We start from the raw sequence: 24,219 nt of genomic DNA, 5'->3' as shown, positions 1-24,219 counted from the left end.
AAACTGACAAAAGCAGACATGTATAGATGTGAACCTGGCCATAGAACAGATAAGAATTCCAATAATTTTTTTTGTCATGATTAAAGCCATAGCTCACTGGATCTTGTAGCTGTCCATAAATACTCACCAACACCCAGACTCCCTGCTTCCAGCCTGGGCGTCTTTAGAAACACATATCTCTTTTATATATTGCAGATATGGGGAGATGCTTTTCTCAGCCCTGTCAGAACGGAGGCTCGTGTGTTGATGTACCTGGTTCCTTCACCTGTCTATGTCCCCCAGATTTCACTGGACCCATGTGTGATACAGGTAATTGCAGGAAGTTTTGTCAATAAATTGTGTATATTTTTTATTGAAATGTTTGTTTTTGATATGGAGAGAAGATGGCCAAAAGGTTGGGGAGGCATCAGAGGAAGCTTTAGCTGGCAGTGAACGAAGGTCAGAGGGTACTAACGGGGCAGCATTGGTAGGATAACTAGAGTACCTAGAATTAAGGCAGGTATGTTGGCAAAATCCTATTGCAGCCTCAGAACATACAAGTAGAAATGACTGTGTTTGTACAAAATGTAAAGGCACATTCAAAAATGCTATAAGTTTGGTTAATAAAATGGAATGACTGGAACTTCAGATACATGAGGAATATTTTGATTTTGTGGAGACCTACTTTGACAGCTACCATGACTGGCTTGCGACTATCCAGTGGGCAGGGAAGGTAAAAGAGGAGGAGAGGTGTACCTGTATGTCAAGAATAATTTGCTAGTAAACACAAGGGATGACATTGCTTACGAGTCAAGGGAGGAGGTGGAATTCTTTACGCTTCCATTTTCTTCAAAGGGAAGAAATAAAAAGGAAATAATGGGTGTATGCTACAGGCCCTCTAACATGAAGGATTAAAAGACTTATCTACTTTTACAGTTAGAAATGCCGCGGAGACAGGGCAATGTTATCATGGGTGACTTCAATTATCCCAAATTTTTTAGGCAGATGGAATTGCTCATTCATCTAATGGTATGTTTATTTTAACAGTGAGAGACAGAAAAACAACAAAAATATGAAGAAGAACACATTTAAAAAAAGATGTAAATTGATCGACATCTGCTGTGTTTAATCCCAGTATGGCCGGGACACGTGCGCCCCCTACCCAGGAGTATCAGATTATGTTCCTAGTACGTGATCTGGCGTAGCCTAGTCGCCCTGCCGCGGTATCTATGTTATACGGTCGACAAACGTTTATTAAGAAAAAAATAGTTCTCTAAAAAATATAAGGCAGAGGGGTCACCATCAACATTCCAACCCTAAAAATAATGCAATAATAAATGTAAAAGAACAATCGGGTGGCTAAAATAGACCATGAAAGACACTGTCATGGATATGCAACAAAGTCTGCCTGCTTACCTGATCTCCATGTGTTCATTATAGGCCTGACCCTCCTTCTGACTGTCTCTTATCACCTTCCTCCCTGTATGGCTCCACCCTAGGCCATCCCAGGAAGCCTATATTAACCATTGCACTGCTAGTCTGCTTCGCTGTTCAATAATGTAGTTTGCTAAGTTCCTGTTTGCAGTGTGCTACGATCATCTTCCTGTGTACCGTTTTTGGCTTGTTCCTGACTTCTGCTGTTTGCCTGTGCCCCTGACCATTTGCCTGTCCCACAGTTACCCTTGTCTGCCTGTTGCTCTGACCTCGGCCAACCCATCACCACCATTTGTCCTGCTGGTTGCTTCCCCTCTCTCCCTGCGGAGTGTGACCTAGGGAATCCTGGGTGTTTTGACCTGGATCCAGTTGCGGCCAAGGCCATTCTCACCACTAGAGGCTCTGGTGAACACAAAACTGGGTCTTAGACTCCGCGCCCTGGGTGAGCTTGGGTTCACGCTTTCTCTCTGCTAGCAGCAATCGGCTATAGGGTTCACTACCCTGTGGTGCATCCCTGACCCCAACGGGGTGCAATTGTCACCTGGCTATGGGTGACCTGACAGACACATAGTGGAGGAGAGTAAAATGAAATCCCTCAAAATGTTTTAAATATATTAATATTAAAAACATTTCGATGGATTTTTTTTTTAACTCTTTTAAAAAGACAAGGTCAGCAAACATTGGCCCCATAAAGGATAATCAAAGAAAGTTGGTTACAGGTGGCAAAGAGAAAGCAACTGTATTAAATACATTCTTCTTGATTTTTACAAAGGAAAATAAGGGCTATAATTAGCAAGACTGTGTTGTTAGTAACACAGAATGATATGTAACCTTGTGGCTAACAAAAGCTTCAAAAAAGACTTGAAAAATCACCAGGACCAGATGGCCTGTACCCAAGAGTCCCTAACCACTTAAGACCCGGACCATTATGCAGGTTAAGGACCTTGTAAAAAAAATATATAAAATATATAAATAGCTGCGCTGCAATGTTGATTAAACCTAAATCGTGGTGCAATCGTGAATTGTCAACCCAAAATCAATCAACACAAATTAATGAACAACAAAAATATGTGCTTAAAAAATTCTATAAATATGGAGCAGCCTCTTGACTTGTAGTTGTCATAAGGGAGAACAGGGTGAAACAGTTCGAAAGATCACAATATATAAAAGTCCTCCAGTGAATAAAGGTAGGTAACTAGAAATGCTGTAACACCCAGGAAAAGTGCCGTGATCCTGCAGAAAAGGTTCCTCCACCTCAGATATAATGTCTCCTTACCAGCTTCACTGATCTCCTGATTGAGATTGTGACAGTGTGTGGCTAGTTATCCCCGCTCTTACTGCTGGATTTCAGACACCAATCCCTTCAGAGTCTCACAGGTCCAAAGTGTTTCTCCCATGTAGGAAGTCCCCATGTAAATATATAAAACATGTTGTGTATGGTAGTCTGCACCTACCATACACAACATGTTTTGAGTATGTAGTGCAGACTACCATACACAACATGTTTTTTTCCTCAGTTTAGGCCGATACGTATTATTCTACTTATTTTTGGTAAAAAAAAAAACGCAATAAGCGTTTATTGATTGATTGAAGTTATAGCGTTTACAAAATAGGGGGTAGTTTTATGGAATTTTTATTCATAATGGTGGCGATCAGCGATTTTTTTCGTGACTGCGACATCGGACACTTTTGACACATTTTTGGGACCATTGTTTCACAGCGAAAAGTGCTATAACAATGCACTGATTACTGTGAAAATTACAATGGCAGTGAAGAGGTTAACCACTAGGGGGCGCTAAGGGGTTAAGTTTGCCCTAAGGGAGTGATTCTTACTGTAGGGGGGCGTGGCTGCAGGTGTGACGTCACTGATCGTCGTTCCCTATATCAGGGAACAGACGATCAGTGACACTGCCACAGAGAAGAACGGGGAAGGTGTGTTTACACACACCTCTCCCCGTTCTTCAGCTCCTGTGACCCGATCGCGGGACACCAGCGGCGATCGGGTCCGCGGGTCCCGCGGCGCGGTCACGGACCTTCGGACCGGCGGCGAGCACTCGCGACCCACGGCTGGGCTCTTAAAGGCGACGTACAGGTACGTGCCTGTGCCCAGCCATGCCATTCTGCCATGCCATTCTGCTGATGTATATCAGCGTTAGGCGGTCCTTAAGTGGTTAAAGAACTTAGCCATGTTATAGCCAGACCATTATTCCTAATATTTAAGGACAGCTTATTGACTGGAAATGTACCCGGCTGATTGTCAAAAAGCTAAAGTGGTACAGATATTCAAAAAAGAGCTAAGATATATACCTGGTAATTACAGACCAGTCAACGTAACAGCAATAGTATGTAAGCTATTGAATGGGGTGATAAGGAACCATATCAAAGAATTTGCTGATAAAAATAATCATTAGTAGTAACCAGCATGGATCTATGAAAGTTTGTTTTTGCCAGACTAATTTGTCTTTATGGTCCTCAGCTAAAAGCTCTCATCAGCTATAAAGTGATCAGTAATATGTGAGTGTAGCAGAGAGTATGATAATGGAGGATAATGTGCAGGCCTTCATGTATCAATGCTTTCCATGTTTCTCTGATATTAAAAGGATTTATGGCAGTTTAGTTCTTTCTTGTCCTATTTATCCTAGAGGTATCGCCGTGTGTTTACAAGACCTGCTGGAATGGAGGAGTTTGCCAGGACTACTATGGACTTGCAGTGTGCCAGTGTCATCCCAGATACACCGGGCAAAGCTGTGAGACAGGTATGGAAGCAAAATCAACATAACATCAAAAAGCAAATCATGTAATAATTCTGGAAATATCCTGCAATTAAGACATGAAATATGAATTAAGCATCAATGTAAACAGGATTTATTGTGTGAGATTCCATGTGGGTTTACATTCTTTTTCCAGCCTGGAAAGTAAATGTGAATGCAAAAGTTTAAATGTTTAAGTGTATGTAAACCCAAATACAACATTTTAAATATGTTTTCACATTCACTTTTTTTGTATTATGTCTCTACTAATCTGCTCAACTTTACATAGTCAAGTCATAATTTTGTATATGCGTCCCCCTGTTATACAGTTTAAATGCTTTCCCACTGCCTTGCAATTCAGCAGTCTTATCATCTTTCTGTGTGTGCTTCTGCTATAGGATGGTCTCCCTATGGTCAGAAAACATAATCTTTGCCCATCACCCTGTATATGCCGCCCTTCTCACAGCTGGAAGCAATATAGAGTTGCAGGGGACATTAGTCATCTGCCTGTCATGTTCCACCTACAGCAGTGAGAAGTATGGCGTGAGCTGCTGATGGTTAGAAACTGGTAGTGACAGTGAAGTACAACTGAATAAACCTGAAAAAATAAATTTTGGGGACAAGAATGTGATTGACAATAAGAGTGGCTGCAACATTTGGCCAATAAAACAAAAGAAGAATAACAATGTACAGTTTGTTAGTACAGCTTGGTGACAAACTAGCAGCATTGGGTCCAGGGGAGAATCGTAGAAAGCACTTAGATGGATGACGGTCAGTCTAATAGTTAAAAGGTAGAGGAAAATAATAGCTTTCTGTGCCACAAGGGACATAGCAGTAAAAAGTTGTTTACAGTCTCTTGATATTTTGATACCTGGGATATTGATTACACCAAAGAGTGCCCACTCAGGTGTTAGAAGTATGCAGTTTGCTAAGTGTGTGGTCTTGTTTTTCACTACTAAGTGGCAAAAACATTTCATCTTTGGACACATCCAAAAGGCATAGTACAAGTCCACATCTAAATGGCCACATTTAGAGCAGCAAGAGGAGGAGCTTAGGCCCCCACAAAATAGGAGCGATGTGGCGATACATAAGAATGGCGAAAAAGCCAAAGCATTATTTTGCTTGTTGTCAACATCAACCAAAGATTTTATAGACCTTTACAGTGCCACTGATTAAGAGTAGGAAGTCCAAGCTGTTCCACAGGGGAAGAAAAAGTGATACATAGCTATTTAGCATGCAGCGTGTGTGCATTTTATGCCATGACAAACACATGGAGTATAAGGGAGGATTCAGTGACACCTCAGTGGCAAGAGTTCTTTAGGAATATGGAAACAAATTATCATATTACGAAGGTTTATGTTCTGGTCAAGTTCATTATCGAGGTTCCATTAATCCAATCCCTTACGTGTCTAGTTAGAGAGTGATACAGTTACAGATCAGGAAAATTAAAACTTCTATTGCTGGGAGGATGTTGTAGCGTATATAGGCCTGTGGTATTTCTCCTGCCACCCCAGGTGAATTCTCTGAACAGTTTATTGATATACTTCACAGTGTTTAACCACTTCCTTACTGGGCACTTAAACCCCTTCCTGACCAGAGGACTTTTTGCGATTCGGCACTGCGTCGCTTTAACTGACAATTGCGCGGTCGTGCGACGTGGCTCGAAAACAAAATTAACGTCCTTTTTTCCCCACAAATAGAGCTTTCTTTTGGTGGTATTTGATCACCTCTGCGGTTTTTATTTTTTGCGCTATAAACAAAAATAGAGCGACAATTTTGAAAAAAAAAAAATATTTTTACTTGTTGCTATAATAAATAGCTCAATTTTTTTTTTTTACGTTTTTTTTTTATCCTCATTCTAGGCCGATACGTATTCTACATATTTTTAGTAAGAAAAAAAAAAAAAAATCGCAATAAGCGACTGGTTTGCGCAAAAGTTATAGCACCTACAAAATAAGGGACAGAATTATTATTATTATTATTTTTTTTTTACTAGAAATGGCGGCGATCTGCGATTTTTATTGGGACTGCGACGTTATGGCGGACACATCGGACACTTTTGACACGTTTTTGGCGCCATTCACATTTATACTGCAATCAGTGCTATAAATATGCACTAATTACTGTATAAATTTTTTTTTTACTAGAAATGGCGGCGATCTGCGATTTTTATTGGGACTGCAACGTTATGGCGGACACATCGGACACTTTTGACACATTTTTGGCGCCATTCACATTTATACTGCAATCAGTGCTATAAATATGCACTAATTACTGTATAAATTTTATTTTTTACTAGAAATGGCGGCGATCTGCGATTTTTATTGGGACTGCGACGTTATGGCGGACACATCGGACACTTTTGACACATTTTTGGCGCCATTCACATTTATACTGCAATCAGTGCTATAAATATGCACTAATTACTGTATAAATGTGACTGGCAGGGAAGGGGTTAACACTAGGGGGTGAGGAAGGGGTTAAATGTGTATCCTAATTAGTGTTCTAACTGTGGGGGAAGGGGGGTGACTGGGGGGGTGACCGATCTATGTCTCTATGTACAAGAGACACAGATCGGTCTCCTCTCTCCCTGACAGCACCGCTGTCTGCGAGAGCCGGGAATGAGAGATGATCTCATATGTAAACATATGAGATCATCTCTCATTGGCCGCACAGATCGCCTAGGAAACGGCCGCTCCGATTGGCCGTTCACGGCGATCTGTGACTGGCTGTGTCCAAGGGACACGGCCAGCACAGCAGTTCCCCGCTGCGCGCTCGGGAGCGCGCGCGGGGAACGCGAAAAGGGGCGGCCGTAAAAACACGGCCTCCCAGAGAAGTAGAGCCACCCGGCGGCCGTATATAGTCGTACGGCCGTCGGGAAGTGGTTAAGGAATAGGGGGAGAACCTGTATGGTGCAACAAAAAAAAAAAAGCTTAGGGAAAGCTACAATTTTTATTAAGCTTATACTGCCCATATAAGAGGTATTGATAACATAACACTTTATTCAAAGTTTTTTTAAAGAGTAAACGGAATAGGAAAGATAGCAATGTAGTACATAAATTCCCATACCACGTATAATAACATTTACAGTGGGGAAAATAATTATTTGATCCCCTGCAGATTTTGTACGTTTGCCCACTTACAAAGAAAATGGAGGGTCTATAATTTTTTAACATATATGTATTTTAAATGATAGAGACAGAATATCAACCAAAAATCCATAAAAACTCCACATAAAACAAATGCTATAAATTGAGTTATGTGTATAACGGGGGTATTCCTGCGCTAATATGGGTAAATAGAATTGCTAAAGGGTGCCGCAAACACCGTAATGCGTCAAACAATACCCACGAAAGAATCATAAAAAAATCAAATAGTGATGTTGCGCTCCCTCATAAAATGACATATAAACCTAGATATATAAATGCAGAGAGAATCCATTATATAAATAAATATATAAAGTGCTGCTGTGCTGCAAACAAGTGACTACAAGTGCAATGATATAAAGTGCAATGATAATAAATATTCAAAAATGTATAATGATTGGAATAAAAAGCAATGGGTGTAGAATTAGAAACAAAAGGAAATAAAGTCCATTGTGAGTGTAGCAAAGGGTGCTCAAGTGCTGGCGAATCTCAGAAGGGGAAAATCAATTCCTCTGGATCCAGGGTGCAGAGTGTAGTGTTCATGGTGCTCTGTAACAATAACAGGTGGCACTGTGACTTCTGTGAGAGGTGGCCCTTCGGTGTAAGTAACACCCGTAGGTGTACTACCTTCTTACCTTACTGCTGTAAGGTAAACAGCATTGAAAGATATGGTGGAATGCTAGGTCATTCGAAATGGGGGAGGGGATTCCTTCCTTCTCCAGTGTTTCCAGTAATGTGTGGATGCGGGATGGGGGGGCCACTCGGGGGCTCGAGTATGGATGGAGAAATAAGAGAATACAGAGCCTCTTGGTGTAGTACGTTTTGGCATTTTAAAATTCACAGTTTATTTCAATAAAAAGGGTACTCACACTTCAAATGATGTAAAGTGCATTGCATAAAAATGAGCAGTGAGCTCGGGACCTTGTTGCGTCACTTCCAGTGTCCGTATGCCTGCGTCCTACGCGTTACGTCACTCTCACGTGACTTCAAAGGGGATAAGTATACGGTGCACGGAAGTGTATATATACACATACACTATATAAACACTTCCGTGCACCGTATCCCTATCCCCGTGCACATGCCTATGCTTAGCACTTGTTCACTGTTAGACAGCTGCAGTAGTAAATTTGTTTTCTGTTTAAAGAAACACTTTGCTGTTTAAAGAGATAAACTCTTAAAAAATAGACACAAGACATCTTTTAAAATAATGGAACTACCGTTTGTATTGTTTCTGCCTCTTTGTAGCTTCATTAGCAATCATTTTATTAATTTCACAACCTTACCTTTCTGGTTTCTAGAGATCAGACCATGTTCTTCCCGTCCTTGCTTGAATGGAGGGATATGTGAAGATCTTGAGGATACATACAGCTGTCTGTGTTCTTTAGGATTCACTGGAGCACATTGTGAAACTGGTAAGTATACAGCAATCCAGTACCCAGCTGATAACCGTTCATTCTGATTTCAGAGGATTTCAGAGATCAGAGGTCTTGTATCACACTAGAGCAGGGGTCTCAAATTGGCGGCCCTCCAGCTGTTGTGAAACTTCAAGTTCCATCATTCCTCTGCCTGTGGGAGTCATGCTTGTAACTGTCAGCTTTGCAACGCCTCATGGGTGGTTTCGCAACAGATGGAGGGCCACCAGTTTGAGACCCCTGCACTAGAGTATCCCACTAGGGCAGGGGTTTTAAAACTTTCTAAACAAAGGGCCGGTTTATTGTCCTTCAGACTTTAGGGGGCCGGACTGTGGCCAGCAGAAGTGGAAATTTTTCTGTCATCAGTCAGAGCAAACATCGCCCCATTTGGTATCAGAGGGAGGAATAGTGCGATCATTGAGAGAGAAAGTGCCCCATTGTTAATGTCAGTGGGAGAAATGGTGCCCCATTGTTGATGTCAATTGGCAGAATTGTGTCTTATATTAGTGGGAGGAATAGTGCTTCAAGGGCCAGGTTCAGGCAAGCAAAGGGCCTTTGCTTGCCTGAACCTGGCCCTTGGCCCTGTGCCGCAATTTGGAGACCACTGCACTAGGGTATCACACTAGGGTTAGCAAGAATAAGTCAGTTCAATGAAAAGGGATAAGAGAAAAGCATAATACAAAGCTATTGTACTACCAGTAATTGTAAATTTCTTCAGTAATATACTGCAGTAACATTGCAATGGTATACGAAACGTAATTTTTTTATATCGTTTTCTTTCTCATTCATTAGGGGGCACAGAGTTAACATGAAAGTTATACTACTACTTACAATAGATTGGATACTTACAAGTTGTTAATCATCCAGATATAACCCCTCTTACTCTGATTAGGCTTCAGTTTTATGCTAGTACCTTAGAAAAATAGACATATCCTCTAAGATGCAAACACTTCCCAATAGGCTTTTTTTCTGCCTTATCGATATTATGTTTCCATCAGTCAAGCTTCCTTGCTTACTGCAGTCAGAGAGCTAATTTTTTGTAATTTGCATGATTGGTTAATTCATGCTGTAGCCTTTGAAACTGTAGCCAAACCTCACCATGCTAAGATGTGTAAGCGGCTTTTAATGTGACTCTAGGATACTGGGCTCTGATTGCAGCACTCTTCAGATACCCAGTGTACTGTGTGAGTTAGCTGAAGAGCGCTTTACAGGTCCAGGGCTAGGGTACACCTGCCAGTGGAACCCTGTACCTGAAGTCTCTTCAGTGAGTATGCCCACAGGTGGGGCAAAGACTGTCTGGAAGGGGAAAATGTCCTAGTCTCTACTCTGGCACGTTCTGGCTTGAGTGTGTTTGGGAGCTGCAGGATGCCTTCTGGACCACTGCTACTGTAAGTCAAGGGGTCATTCCTTTTTGCAGCCTGTCATGTGCATTATATGCTATTCTCCTTGGCTGTACCCACCCTGAGGTTATGGCCTGGGACTCTGGCTTTAACACTTCATGTGTTGAAGGGAAAATGTGGGAATCTGGCAACCTGCTCCCGCCTTACTAAGCGTGCGTGGTCACCCTCCTCCTTGTCATGCTGTTTCCTACTTTTCACACAAAGCCTGCACAACTACTTCCATGCTCCTTTGAAAGATAAACCATGGCCCTCCCAGCTCCTGGCTCACTAATAACTCTGGAGCAGCTTGCAATGCCCCTGCCCAGGGGCCTGAGGCTGACGGCCTGAACAGGTTTTCCCACTGGTGTCCTCACATTCTCCAAGTGTGACTCCATTTTTGAGCATTGGGTGTAGAGCTTAGGGCAACTGACCATACAAGTGTGAACAGACACAGTTAGAAAGAATAGGATTCTGCGTTGTCAGGTTTAGGCAAGCAGACAGAAAAATTCTGCATGAATGGGGACTTAATGAATAATGTTCAAAGTTTGTTTTGACTTTGCAAAAAGAAATGTATAATGGTTTTGTACATATTTTGTTTCTTTATTTATAAGAACAGGAATAACAAAAGATGAAGGTGCAACATTTAGCAACTCACATGACTGATGAGTAAAAGAGGCACAACTAAGTATGCAGGCATCTGGGGTAAAGCTGTCCACATAGACCATCCCCCACACTGCCGACTCTCACCGCTATCAGTCTGCAATCGTGACCAGGAGGACTACCCTGCAGTAGAGCGATCTGAAAGCATGCCTTGAACCACTCGTGGAGCGCAGCATGGAAGGGACAACGTCAATGGCGGTGAGGAGTACGGTCTATGTGGACAGCTTTACCCCGGATGCCTACATAATTGCATGTGCCTGTTTTATTCATCAATCATGTAAGTTTCTAGTGTTGCACCTTCATTAAATGTAACTGTGTTTCTACACTTAGAGGTGCATCAGTTGTCTTTTATACTTAGTTGTGACATGATGCTACTTGTGTATCAAGACATCGCTTGTATATCAAGTCAAAATTTATATAAAATATTGCATGTCTTGCAAAACGCTCTCTACAGCGGGCAATCTGACTGATGCTAGGGGGAACTGATTAACTGCCACTGACATCTCCAGTGACACTATTGCAGTGATCAATGCTAAAATATACACTGTCACTGTAGTAATGACACTGGCTGGGAAGGAGTTAACGTCTAGGGCAATCAAGTGGTTAAATATGTGCCTAACAATGATTAGTGTGTGTACTGTGTAGTGTTTTACTAAGCAATGTACCGGTTTTTACTCCCTTTACAGGGATAAAAAACCTGGCACATTGCTGTTTTATGAAGAGAGCCCTGTGTTGCTTTCCAACACAGAGCTCTCTTCTGTCATTTGCTGAACTGATCAGTTGGTGCCGGCCATATAAATATTGCTGCTGTAAATGGCAGCACTGTCTTCTAGGTCCACGTGCGCATGCATGAGTGGCCCAGAAGAAAGCCACGTCGTATAACTACGAGATTATGCCTGTATGAACCAATCTGCTGCAGTAAATGTGCTGTGGCAAGTCGGCAAGGAGTTAAGAATGCCTTTCATTTTCAGAAATCTGTGTACTATTTCACTGTATTTATGTATAGTCCACCTCTCTTATCAAGCCCTAATTGGATGAAATGTGCTGAGTAGCGGTCCTAGAGCAGGGCTTTTACTGCAATGTCTCTGGTTGGTTTTCACAATAAACATGGATGTTTGTGATATCCTGGGTGCATTGCCTTTCTTTCTGTTTCTGTTTTTTTAGCCCATATCTCAATACTGTACCTTTATTGTTTGCCCTGACATAAGTTAGGGAATGTGTCTGCAACTGAGCGGAAACTTTTTTGCATTTCTTTGTGCAACTGCTGGAGCCACCACTCAGGTTCCCTCTGACTATCAATGTTTTTGTTCTTAGAAATTAGACCTTGTTCCTCATCCCCTTGTTTAAATGAAGCAACCTGTGTGGAGTCAGGAATTACATACTCTTGTTCTTGCCCTCCTTGGTTCACGGGGGCCCACTGTGAGAATGGTAAGCTTCTGAAACTAAAAGTCATATTTGGTTTCTGTTAGTAGGCAGAGTTTTGTATCCACTTGCTTATTATCTATGATAATCTGTTTCTAGAGATCAGACCCTGCTCATCAACTCCATGTAAGAATGGGGCAACATGTGAAGATCTGGGCGATACGTACAGCTGTCTATGTACCAGAGGATTTACAGGGATGAACTGTGAAACAGGTCAGAAGGTTTGAAATAAAATATGATCTAGTACTGTTGGTTGGAATATGTGGTAGGTGGTTAGCTCTCCGTGAACTACACTATTCCCAGTTTGATGATATTAAAATCCTGTTATAAGAGAAATATGTTGGCTTCACTATGACCTAGAACAAATAGGAAAATGGAATTCTTACTTACTGAAATCTGTTTTCTAGATGTTTGTTCTGAGTCTGAAAATCAGAAGTAAAGGAGCCACACACAGCCAGGCAAAATGCAATTCCAGAAGCAAGCCAGCAGTAGCAGTAGCAGCCACCATATTTCACTTAAAGCAATATTAAACCCAAATCCAAAAATATATTATATTAAATGTGGTGGCAGCGTTAGTTTTCTTTTCTTTGGCTTTCTCTCTGTTTGCACCTGGTGATCTGGCCAGTAACATACCTCCTGTAATAAAAACAATCTGAAACGAAAAGAAAAACAAGACATACCTGTGCTCAAATCCCAATAGCTTGTACATGTATATAATCCACCAGGTGCTAAAGGGGTGTGACCACATATTAACACTACAAATTCTAGATCAACCCTCTGCACACTGCTATTCACCCTTTCCAGCAAACTATGCAATGAAAAACAGGGATTTTTAGTTCACACATTTTGCAATACGTGTTTAAGCTGGCCAAATGTGTCACAGTAATCCCTCTTATGGTCAGTCCTAGTGGAAATTTGCTAGAAAGGTTGTATAGCATGTGTGTGTGTGTATTATTGAGACTTAGCCCTGGAGGAATGAGCACAGTAGGCACAACAGACAGCAGATTTGTCAGTTTGGGGAGGAGTGTAGTGTTTCGTGTATTAGCAGATTTAGATACACCAACAAATTGAATCCAAACTCCAGCTCACACTTTATAATCAGTTACAGCAATGTGTTTTGTGATAAAGGATTTGCGTGAATAAATAAAAGCCGATCATTTTATTCACCCTTGCTAGTGTTAAGTGGTTTGTCTTATCCATGTAAACTGATACATTCTGCTGGTGAGCTTGAACTTGTGAAAAACCGACTTGCTGGCTGGATCACCAGATAAAAATATAAAAAAGAAAGCTTAAAAAAGGAAACAAATGCAGCCATCACATCTAAGAATGGGTAAGCTGCAATATAATAAATGTTTGCTTTTGGGTTTAATACTGATTTAAGATATAGTCCTAAAGGGGTTGTAAAGGTTTGTTTTTTATTTTCTAAATAGGTTACTTTAAGCTAGTGCATTGTTGGTTCACTTACCTTTTCTTTCCATTTCCCTTCTAAATGTTTTTTTTCATTGTCTTTGTCTTTTGTTTTTTTCTGAAGTGTTTAACTTTTCTTCTACTCACCCTCAGAACTAAAGCCGTGCTCTTCTTCTCCATGTCTAAACGATGGTCTCTGTAAGGACGTAGGCTCTAGTTACAGCTGTCTGTGCCTGCTCGGGTTCACTGGACAGCGGTGTGAGACCGGTGAGATGTTCTAATTTGCATTTGCTTTTATTCATACTATATTTTAATATGTCTAAATGCCGTAGATTAAGTGGCCTTCCTGGTATATAATTGACATTATTAGAATCTCTTCAATTTCTCTTATAAGAGAAGAACTTTATTCAAATAGAAAAACAATGCTGTTTTAAAATGTGGAACTCTTCCACTCGGTCATGATGAAAGTACTTTTGTAAAATAGAATAAGAGAAGTACATATTACATCTTGACAGCTTAGACTTTTTCCTGTTTTTTTGGCATGCTTATTTATAACATGCTGATGAGGAGTAGGCACACACAGCTCTCCTGTTTTATTTTTTCCCATTGTAATTTATTGTAACTTTCTGTATCTTTCCAGAAAGATACCCTTTTTTTTCTGAAATTGCATTGCAGTTATGTTATGCGGCCAGTATATGTACAAATATTATTTCATTGGTTTCCGACGAGCATACTCAAATAAGTCTTCTTCCATGGGGCCCATGAATGTGCAGCTGTGTTTGTGGTGACAGTGTGCTGCGCAGCACACTTCCAGCACAAAGACTGAGCTCTCACCAAGAGTTTTGGGTCATACTAGTTGCTAGAGGAGAAAGATGGAAACAAAATTCTAGTTGCTAGAGGAGAAAGATGTAAACAAAAAAAAAAGTATTTATTCAAAAAAAACTAACAATAGAGGATAATATCAGGGTTTGATCAAGGTCAGTGTTAGAGTCAAAGTTAGGTTCACAGGTCATGGTGAGGTAGGGTTCAGAGGTCAGTGTATTTTAGGTAGGATAAAAAAAAAATCTTTGGTGTCAGTGTGTTTTAGGTTCGTGAAAAAAACAAAATGATTGTTTGTATGCTATAAATAACATATACATATTTGGTATCGCTGCGATCGCCAGTAGAAGGACGTTTTTTTGGGGTTTTTTTTTATTGTGTTTTGGTAGTAGGTTATAGTAATAGCAAGAAATATACAGCTACATTTAAAGTGGAGTTCCACCCATAAATATAACATTACATCAGTAGTTGTAAAAAAATGTCATTAGTCCTTTAAGAATTTTTTTTTTTTTTAGATGCCTTCAAAGTGTTGTTGCTAGGCAGAATCTTCCCTCTTCCTGCACCTAGGTGCTTAAGCTTCCTAACCTACACTGCACAGACTCCTGGGAATGTAGTGGGTGTAACTTTCCAGGAGTCTGTGCACTCCCCAGTCTCGAAGAATCATGTGACTTGGACAGTACAGGTGCTGAAACCCGATCTGAAAACTATTACATTGCCTGTGCAGCACTGAGCATGTGCGAGATTTGCAAGGCTGAAATCCAGGAAGTCATACAGTCTGGCTTCATGATGCCCACACTTAAGATGACCCCAGTCAATTTCTATTTTATAAAGTGTCTAAATTCTGTAACAACCTAACAAAACGGACCTTAGTTTACAGACTAACTTTACTAGAATACATTAAGCTTGTGTATTACAGGGGTATTTATATTTAAAAAGTGAAATTGTGGCCGGAACTCCGCTTTAAAATAAATAATTTTTTCTACTATTTTGTGTGCCAGTTTGCTTTTTATAATTAAAAAAATTAATCTGGAGATATCCATTACTATTTACCACCAAATGAAAGCCCAATTTGTTTTGAAAAAAACAAGGTATAATTCACCTAAGTAGTTGCGATGATATATAGAGTATTACTAACATGTATACCAGTGATAATACTGCATGCATCTGACCACATAGTATAGTTGCATTTCCTATGTAAATTCGTTACATTTTTTCATTCCAGAGTTGAAACCATGCTCTTCGTCACCATGTCTAAATGGAGGGATGTGTGAGGATACTGTTGATACGTACCGGTGTGTGTGTCATCAAAGGTTTACGGGGAAACACTGTGAAACAGGTCAGAATGGGAGGAATATTGTATTATTTAAGCTGGTCACAACTCACAGATATTATACTTAGGTTACTCAGTGGGCAGAGTGTCATTCTTTTTACAGGTGAGCCAGTTGGGCCAAGCTCACAAGTAGCCTCTGAGGTGAGGGAAGAGGGGTGGAGAAAATACTGTTACACCGTGCCAACAAATACTGTTGGATCAGATTGACCTACTCAGTAAAATGTCTGACTTGGGGTACACCCAATTTCATAGGCTCTGCAGTCTGTCATCACATCTTTGTTGGTTTCCTTGACCCAAGAATGATAGGTAGTGATAGGACTACTTGTGTCAGTTGTATCACTTCTGTGCCAGGATTCCCCACAAAAAAAAAATGGAATCTGATAAGTTGTTTTGGGCAGCATATGTACTTATGTAGCCAGATTCAGGTACGTTTACGCCGGCGTATCAGTAGATACGCCGTCGTAACTCTGAATCTACGACGGCCTTAATTTAAGCGTATTCTGGAAACCAGATACGCTTAAATTAGGCTAAGATACGAGCGGCGTAAGTCTCCTACGCTGTCGTATCTTAGGGTGCAATTTTCCCGCTGGCCGCTAGGTGGTGCTTCCGTTGAGTTCGGCGTAGAATATGTAAATGACTAGATACGCCGATTCACAAACGTACGTGCGCCCGGCTCATTTTTTTTACGTCGTTTACGTATGGTTTTTCTCCGGCGTAAAGTTATTCCAACAAATAGCTGGCCTAGCCAATGTTAAGTATGGCCGTCGTTCCCACGTGGAAATTTGAAAATTTTACGTCGTCTGCGTAAGTCGTCCATGAATGGGGCTGGACGTAATTTACGTTCACGTCGAAACCAATACGTCCTTGCGGCGTACTTTGGAGCAATGCACACTGGGATATGTACACGGACGGCGCATGCGGCGTTCGTAAAAAAAACGTCAATCACGTCGGGTCACCAAACATTAACATAAAACACGCCCCCTCATCCTCATTTGAATTAGGCGCTTACGCCGGCCCCATTTACGCTACGCCGCCGTAAGTAAGGAGGCAAGTGCTTTGTGAATACAGTACTTGCCTCTCTGACTTAAGGCGGCGTAGCGTAAATACGATACGCTACGCCGCCTTAAAGATATGCGCCCATACCTGAATCTAGCTAATAGATATGCGATGAAAATAACCTGATCTAGCTGTTTTTAGCCATAGTAGACAACAGACTAATGTCTTTCAGCACCATAAGACCCCTCTAGCTGTTTTAACGTAAGGGTAATGACTTGTGGTATAGATTTGAAATTGATATGTGACCACTATGTTTTTTACTGAAGTAAACTCGTACCATGTGTGTTTGTCCCTTTTTCCTGCTCCATAAGCATGCATCTTTAACTTATCTGAGCACTCTTTTATTGGACAGGTGGCTAAAATACAAGTCTATCGGCAGTCCATTGCCTCCACATATATCTATGGCCAGCTTTAGTTTTCCTCATATCAATAACTATATTTAAATAATTTATAAATAATTTATATAATGTTCAATTACTGAATTAGTTACGGTACCTTAATTTCTTTAAACCTTCTTGATTTTGCTGTCAGTTCTTTTCTTTTTGCGTATAACGAAAGATTTACTGTAGTTTACCATAACATGTACATTTTCTCACATACACAATTCATTCATACCCTTTGCTATAGGAAATGAACAGAAAATGACAAAAGTTAATAGTGGTGATCTATCAGCAGCATGAATTTCATCTATCATACAAAATATTTTGTAAAGCTGGTCTGATTCTGATTCTGATTCAGAAAATTTACCAACACCTGCCTATTTATCTGAACAATCCATTCTAAATATATCCAGTTGGTAGACCATCACACTGCAGCTACTGGTACATTTTGGGAACCAGACTCTGTTTAAAGCGATCCTCTCAGGTCCACAGCGAAGGTGAAATAAAAAATGTCAACCACCCAAGTCAATGTATACCTTGTATACCTTGTATAAGTAAGTTGCAAATGGTTTGAGCAGTTTATAGTGGTTCTAAAGGCAGAGGTTTATTTACCTTAAGGCATTCTATACATTAAGATAAAAAAAACTTCTGGGTGCAGCCTTCCCCTACTAATAATTACCCAAGCCCCATCTCGATGTGCATGAGTGCAGCCGCTTTCCTGGGTCTCTCTCTCCTCATTGGCTGACACAGCAGCAGGAGCTTTTGGTTCCTGCTGCTGTCAATCACAGTCAGTGAGCCAATGAGAAGAGAGCTGGGGCAGGGCCGAGCCATGCTCTGTGTGCGACTAGACAATGTCTATTCACAGGGGCACGCCTCAAGAGTGAGCCTGCTCGAGTGCCCCCATAGCAATAGGCTTGCTATGGGAGCACTTTGGGGGGGGGGGGCAGAACCACCAGCGGGGGACCCAAAAAGAAGAGGATCTGGGCTGCTCTGTGCAGAACCATTACCCAGAGTTGGCAAGTATAACATGTTTGTAATCTTTTTTTTTTTAATAAAACCTTTAGAATCACTTTAAAGAAAATACAATAGAAAAACTTCTCGGGCACACGTACCTGCTAATCAACAAAAAACAACTTTACTTGATTTAAAACAGAGTTTTTCGTTACATGTATTTTCAAGCTTATGTGGAAGCAACACTGCCACTCAAAGGCACCTCTGTAAAGTGTGGTCCCTAACTCTAGTCTAACAGAGCTTCTAACATGGGACATGTATAGCAATTAATACATCGGGGTAGGTATGCTTTGGATATAGCCCATTTCTGAATAAATGTGCAGGGAATCCACAAAAAGCCCAGCACAGCTCGAATGACAGCTTTTTTTTTTGCTGATCAGCAGGTAAGTGTGCTTGGACACTTTTTGTATTGTATTGTTCTCTGTTGAGGGAGGTAGAATCAAACATTTTAACCGTGAACAACAAGATATTTTTATATGGTAATTTAACAACCATTATAAAATTCTATGTGGTTTGTTTAATTTATATTTGCCTCCAGTACTAGATTCTCTCATTCCATTCCAAGTTAGTCATGTTCATAGTTAAGAAAAATAATGCTTACAATTTTATAGGGTTTTCCCAGCTTTATATTACTTTTACCTTGTATGTGCCTTGTGGCAGCTTGTGACAAATCCATTGGTTTACCTGTCTGGGTTTCTGCTGTTGTTTTTTTTAATATAAACTAGACAGAAACCTTTATTCATATCAAGTGTTTTAATTGGAGCCAATGTTTTTTAACCTGTGCCATATCCAAGGGCAAGGAATACAGACTTGGATGATATTTGTTTAGTCAAGAAATGTGACTAATGTCTTCTGCTGATACATGTTGCATTCTTTATGAAATGAAAAGATGTGTCAGACTGATCTTTTTTCAGCTATCTAGGATGCATGGCATCCTATTAGTTGTGCCTGGGTCAAAATCTTTTGAAAAATAAAAGGTATGGTCTGAATAGATCATCACTCAGGACAAACAGGAGCAATGTGGAGTAGAGTATACAGTTGTGCATATTTATTGCAATACAGCATGAATTATATATGCACTAGCTAAAAAGACAAAACCTGGTGTCTTCATTAACATATCAGTGACAACAAATGTGAAGAAAATTTATATTTTTAAATGTTTTTGTTGTTTTTAACTGGATATTGGTGTAGTTATAAAAATTTGCTGTTTGTTTGTTTGCTTTACTCTATAACAGTGGGTGCGTTGTCATGGCTGATTGATTCCCCTATGTCCATGTTTTCATTCACCTAGCTTGTCCCTATTCACCAAAGGGACAAGACAACTTCCTGTTCCCTATCTCACAGCGTCCAATGCATGTCGCATCACAAATGTGGGAATGGTAATGTACTGCTGTGAATGCTCTGCCTGTTTGTGGCTGTGTCAGATCTAATTACTGCTCCTGCACCTGCACCAGACACAGATACCCAAGGGTTATGGGATATGTTGTTTCTGTACAGGAAATGTCAGTTCTTGGACTACAGACAGAGGTCATGCATTAACCTGTGTAGTGCTATGCTGCATGCCTTGAACACAAAGAGAAACTTATGATACCTGAGTGTGAAGATTTACACTTTTATAGGCTGTGTGTACAGATCAACAAATGGCACAATGAAACTATGTAATCAATGCATGTCTTATGCAGGTAAAAAATACATGGTGCAGGTAGAAGGATTTACAATGCCTTTAAGCCATTCCCACTTGTGCCACAAGATCTATTCTAAAACATGGATCCACTGGAACATGTTTATATTCTCAGATGAGGGTAATCCCTCTTCGAACCTAATGCTCAGTGCATCCCCTCGCCCTGCCCTTCTTCTTCCAGCGAACTCCCCCCCCCCCCCTTTTCATACCTTTTCTGCTCAGTCTTTTTCTCCCTCTAAACCTCTTTTCTCTTATCGTCCATGGACGGACACAGCTCCTTAAATCTTGACAAGTGGGTTATGTTCCCTGTTTACAGGAGAGGACTAGGCAGAAACATGTTAGATAATTAAATACGTGTTACATTAACAGAGTTGAAAAGCCCCGCCGAAGGGGCGGTCCCTTTCAAACATAACCCTCCTCACTGCAGCATGCAGCCTCAGTTTTGTTCTGCCTAGCAAAGAAGAAGGACGTATGGCTCCCTTTGGGCCCAGCACCCAGAGGAAAATTTTTCTTTTCTTTTCTTTTATTTAAATTTTTTCTTGAAGAATCTTCTTTCAACTGTCGGCTGAGAGACAGGCTGGATAATATAGATCCTTGTAGTCTACTCAGCCCGACCAGCAAGCGTGGGCACACCTTTGCAAAGAGGCTGGGTCTTCCACACCATACCCTATGACTCCTGGGGTGGCCGGTGAGCTTTGCTCCGAGGTCCACATACGACTGGACAGTGGACCGGGCCGACAGCTACCTCCATTGCGGTTGTAGGTCTTTTTAGACTTACCCGTCAGCGAGTCCTTGCTCGGACGGGTAAGTACAGTCCCTCCCGCTTAGGTGGGTTGGTATGGCTGGGCATTCCTGGGGTTTGGTGGTCCTCTTCTCCTTCCTTCCCTGCTCCTTTACCTCTGCTAACATTTGCCGCTGTCGGGGGAGGGGGGGGGCCTTCCTGAGGGGACTGTGTACCTGGCCTGAGTTTTTTTGTACTGGGGCTTTTCTGTGAGGGTTTTTTTTCTTTTTTGGCACTTTTAAATCCCTGGAAGGCTTTTTGCCGCATTTTGCCGCGATTCTGCCGACGCTGGTGCCATTTTTTGGGTGGTTTTTCAATTGCATTGAAAACTTCCATTGGTGGCCATTTTTTCGTAGCCGCGCCATGGCGCAGCTTACATTGCTGTCGCCAATTGTCCTGTGGCCGCGTTCTGAATGCTCGGCGGCCATCTTTGGGTAGTCCTGACCTCTAGTGCTGACTCTACGGCGCACACAGGTCCTTTCGGCTGCCACAAGTTACCTCACGTTTTTTTTCCTCCCCACACGCCATGTGCTGAGGGTGGATGGCAGCGCTGGGCAGTCTATTCCTGAGGTGAGTCCCCTGGGTACCCTGGTCAGCGCAGCAAAGGGTGAGATGCCCTGAATAGGGCCTGGGAGCTTCCATTTTGTGGCATACACTTGCATGATATATATGCACACTATGGGCCAGATCCACAAAGCAGTTACGCTGGCGTATCTATTGTTGACCTCACGAAAACTTCATTTACGTGAGGTCAACACGTATTGTCATAAAACACACCCACAACTAAGTAATTTGAATTGCGCGCCCTTATGCCGACACATTTACACTACGCCGCCGTAACTTATGGCGCAAATTCTTTGTGGATACGGGAAATAAGCTGTAAGTTACGGCGGCGTAGTGTATCTGAGATACGCTACGCCGGACTTAAAAAAGCGCCGCGCTACGTGGATCTGGCCCTATGTGTATGTATTACTAAACTTTGGAGTCAGTATCTGGTCCTTCCCCAACATGCTTGTGGTGGCAGCAGGTGTTTAGTGCCTGGGATTCCCATAGATGCTTTTTATTGTTGGTCCTGGACACTTTGGTGCCAGGGTGGGGGCGGATTGCGGTCGGTCGGGGGTTAAAAGAGTGCCCCCTCCCCCCGTTATCCCCTGGGGAATGCTCTGTCATGGAGCCATGAACCAGGTACCTGGGTCTGCAGGATAAGGCACTTAGGGGTGTGCTTCACACTGCTGTAAGGGACTCTCTTTAGCTGGATAGTGCAGCTGGGTTTCCGCTGAGAGCTCTGTCTTTTTTTTTTGGGGATCACACAAATCAGACCGCTTTGTGTAGGTTTTTTCCTTCTGTGCCCTTCTTTGCTAATTTCTAAGATGCGGAATGAGAAAAGCCGCTGAGGGCTTTTGTAGTCCCTCACCACCTGGCGGTTCAGTGCCCCTTGAGGAAAGCCTTTTAAAGAGAGTGGGCCTCTTCCCCGGTGGTGGACCCTCTGGTTGTCATGTATAGGTGACCACCCTCCCCCGCTTGTATGGATCTGACTGATAGAAGATCCGAAGTACTGACCCGTTCCATGTCTACCATGCTGGGGTCTGCCTGGCGGCTTATTGTGGCCACTACGCTGGGGTCCCAGTCACTCTTGGAGTGAGCATTTTGCACCAGACAGTGGAGGAGCACCGACTCTCTCCCGAAGTTATTAGGCTAACAGACCAGCTGGTCCAGAGCCTGGTATATGTCTGTGATGTTTCACTGGATGCCACGCCCTTGGTACCCAGGTCTTCAGTTTCAGAGATGGTTGACGCCTTCTCTGGTTGGAATGCTGGTCTGCTGGTCAGGCCTCTAACATACGCCCTGGCAGATTTACCCTTTTATGGGTGGGAGACCTTTTAGGTCCTCGCTGGATGACATTATCAAGGATGTCACTGGAGCTGTGATTTAAGGAGGTGAGTCTGTCAATGGACGATAAGAGAAAATAGGATTTTTTGTACTCACCGTAAAATCCCTTTCTCTGAGTCCTTGGACGGACACAGCTCCCACCCCTCCTTTTTTAGGTTTGTACGGCTTGTTACGAACTGAGGCTGCATGCTGCACTGAGGAGGGTTATGTCTGGAGGGACCACCCCCTGGGCAGGGCTGTTCAACTCTGTTAATGTAACATGTATTTAATTATCTAACATGTTTCTGCCTAGTCCTCTCCTGTAAACAGGGAACATAACCCACTTGTCAAGATATAAGGAGCTGTGTCCGTCCATGGACTTTTACGGTGAGTACAAAAAATCCTATTTTTCCATAGTTTCCCTCTAGCCCCGTAACCCCTGTGTATGCACCCACCTTGTTAATAACTAAGAGAAAACTTTCTGTCATTATTTTTACTGTATATGTTTGTGATGGACCACCCTGAATGGCCATCTTTGTTTTATGTGGTTAATGTACATGCTCAGTTAACATGATACCGACCACTGTATGACGCTGTACCACTTTGTATATGTATGTTTCCATTGCAACTAGTTATCTTTTGAATGCTGGATACTCTAAATAAAGAATTTGCCAGGAAAATAAATATATATACTGCTGTAAATGACTAAATAATGTCTCCAAAAAATCTCCTATATAGACCTAAAGGGGTTGATTTACTAAAACTGGAGAGTGAAAAATCTGGTGCAGCTCTGCATGAAAACCAATCGGCCTCCAAGTTTTTTGTCAAAGCTTAATTGAACAAGCTTAAGTTATAAGCTGATTGGCTTCTATGCAGAGCTACACCAGATTTTGTACTCTCCAGTTTTTAGTAACGCAATCCCAAAATGTGTCACCATAAAAAAACATTCCACATATCAAACCACAATTTTCATGACTAAGCCCTGTGGGGGGGGGGGGGGGAACATGTCGGAGGTGTGACCTGGACGGAATCTAGGCTGAGGCTACTTCCACTCTTTACATGAGAGTTTTGTGTGATGTGTGACTCCTGGGACATCTTTTCCATCCTTACTGACTTCAGTGGAGCTGGGTCGAGCTCTTTCATTGCCTGCACTCCCAGCGGTTGTCAGCGTATAAGGATCAACTACATTGGAGTCTGAAACTGCACCCAGAATTTCTTTGCCGGAACCAAATCTAACACACACACTGCTGCAGCCCTCTGATTCAGGCTGTCTCACAGACCAGTACCATGTGACCTGCCTGATTAGGCTCTAATCCAGAGGCTGCCCCCCCTTATGTTTTTAAATGCACAAAAAGAGGGATTTTCTAGAAAGTCTTTTCCTACCCTGGTTTAGTCAAGTTGGGCCTATGCAATGATCTGTCAAACACAAAGAGGTTATTACCTGGGTGTTTTGGTAGATCATAAGTCTAATAATAGCATGCAATGCCAAGCTGCAAAATCCTTTAAAATTAAAAGAGGTATGGACTGCGGAGAGATAGGTATCATTTTACCCCTGTTCAGTTTTGGGCACCAGTTCACAAAAAGGATATTGGGGAACTGGGGAAAGTGCAGAGAAGGGCAATCAAATTGATAAGAGGCATGGAGGAACTCAGCTATGAGGAACAATTAGTTGAACTGAATTTATTCTCTTGAGAGGAGGAAAT

General features: G+C 41.9%; 1 protein-coding gene across 10 annotated transcripts in view; it reads left to right on the top strand.

Moving 5' to 3' along the window:
• SNED1 (sushi, nidogen and EGF like domains 1) overlaps positions 1 to 24,219 on the top strand; it is a 247,816-nt gene that overhangs the window by 107,755 nt on the left and 115,842 nt on the right. For 9 of the 10 annotated variants that reach the window (XM_040348915.1, XM_040348917.1, XM_040348912.1 and 6 more), the window contains 7 exons: positions 196 to 309; positions 4,056 to 4,169; positions 8,608 to 8,721; positions 12,075 to 12,188; positions 12,282 to 12,395; positions 13,743 to 13,856; positions 15,631 to 15,744. In XM_040348915.1, the coding sequence (XP_040204849.1) occupies positions 196 to 309; positions 4,056 to 4,169; positions 8,608 to 8,721; positions 12,075 to 12,188; positions 12,282 to 12,395; positions 13,743 to 13,856; positions 15,631 to 15,744 (798 nt within the window). The remainder of the gene's footprint in view (positions 1 to 195; positions 310 to 4,055; positions 4,170 to 8,607; positions 8,722 to 12,074; positions 12,189 to 12,281; positions 12,396 to 13,742; positions 13,857 to 15,630; positions 15,745 to 24,219) is intronic. The other variant, XM_040348919.1, reaches the window with a different exon arrangement.

Source organism: Rana temporaria, chromosome 4 (assembly GCF_905171775.1).
Source record: "Rana temporaria chromosome 4, aRanTem1.1, whole genome shotgun sequence".
Taxonomy (NCBI): Eukaryota; Metazoa; Chordata; class Amphibia; order Anura; family Ranidae; genus Rana; species Rana temporaria.
The sequence above is the reverse complement of the archived record's forward strand: the minus strand, read 5'-3'. Positions and strand labels throughout refer to the sequence as shown.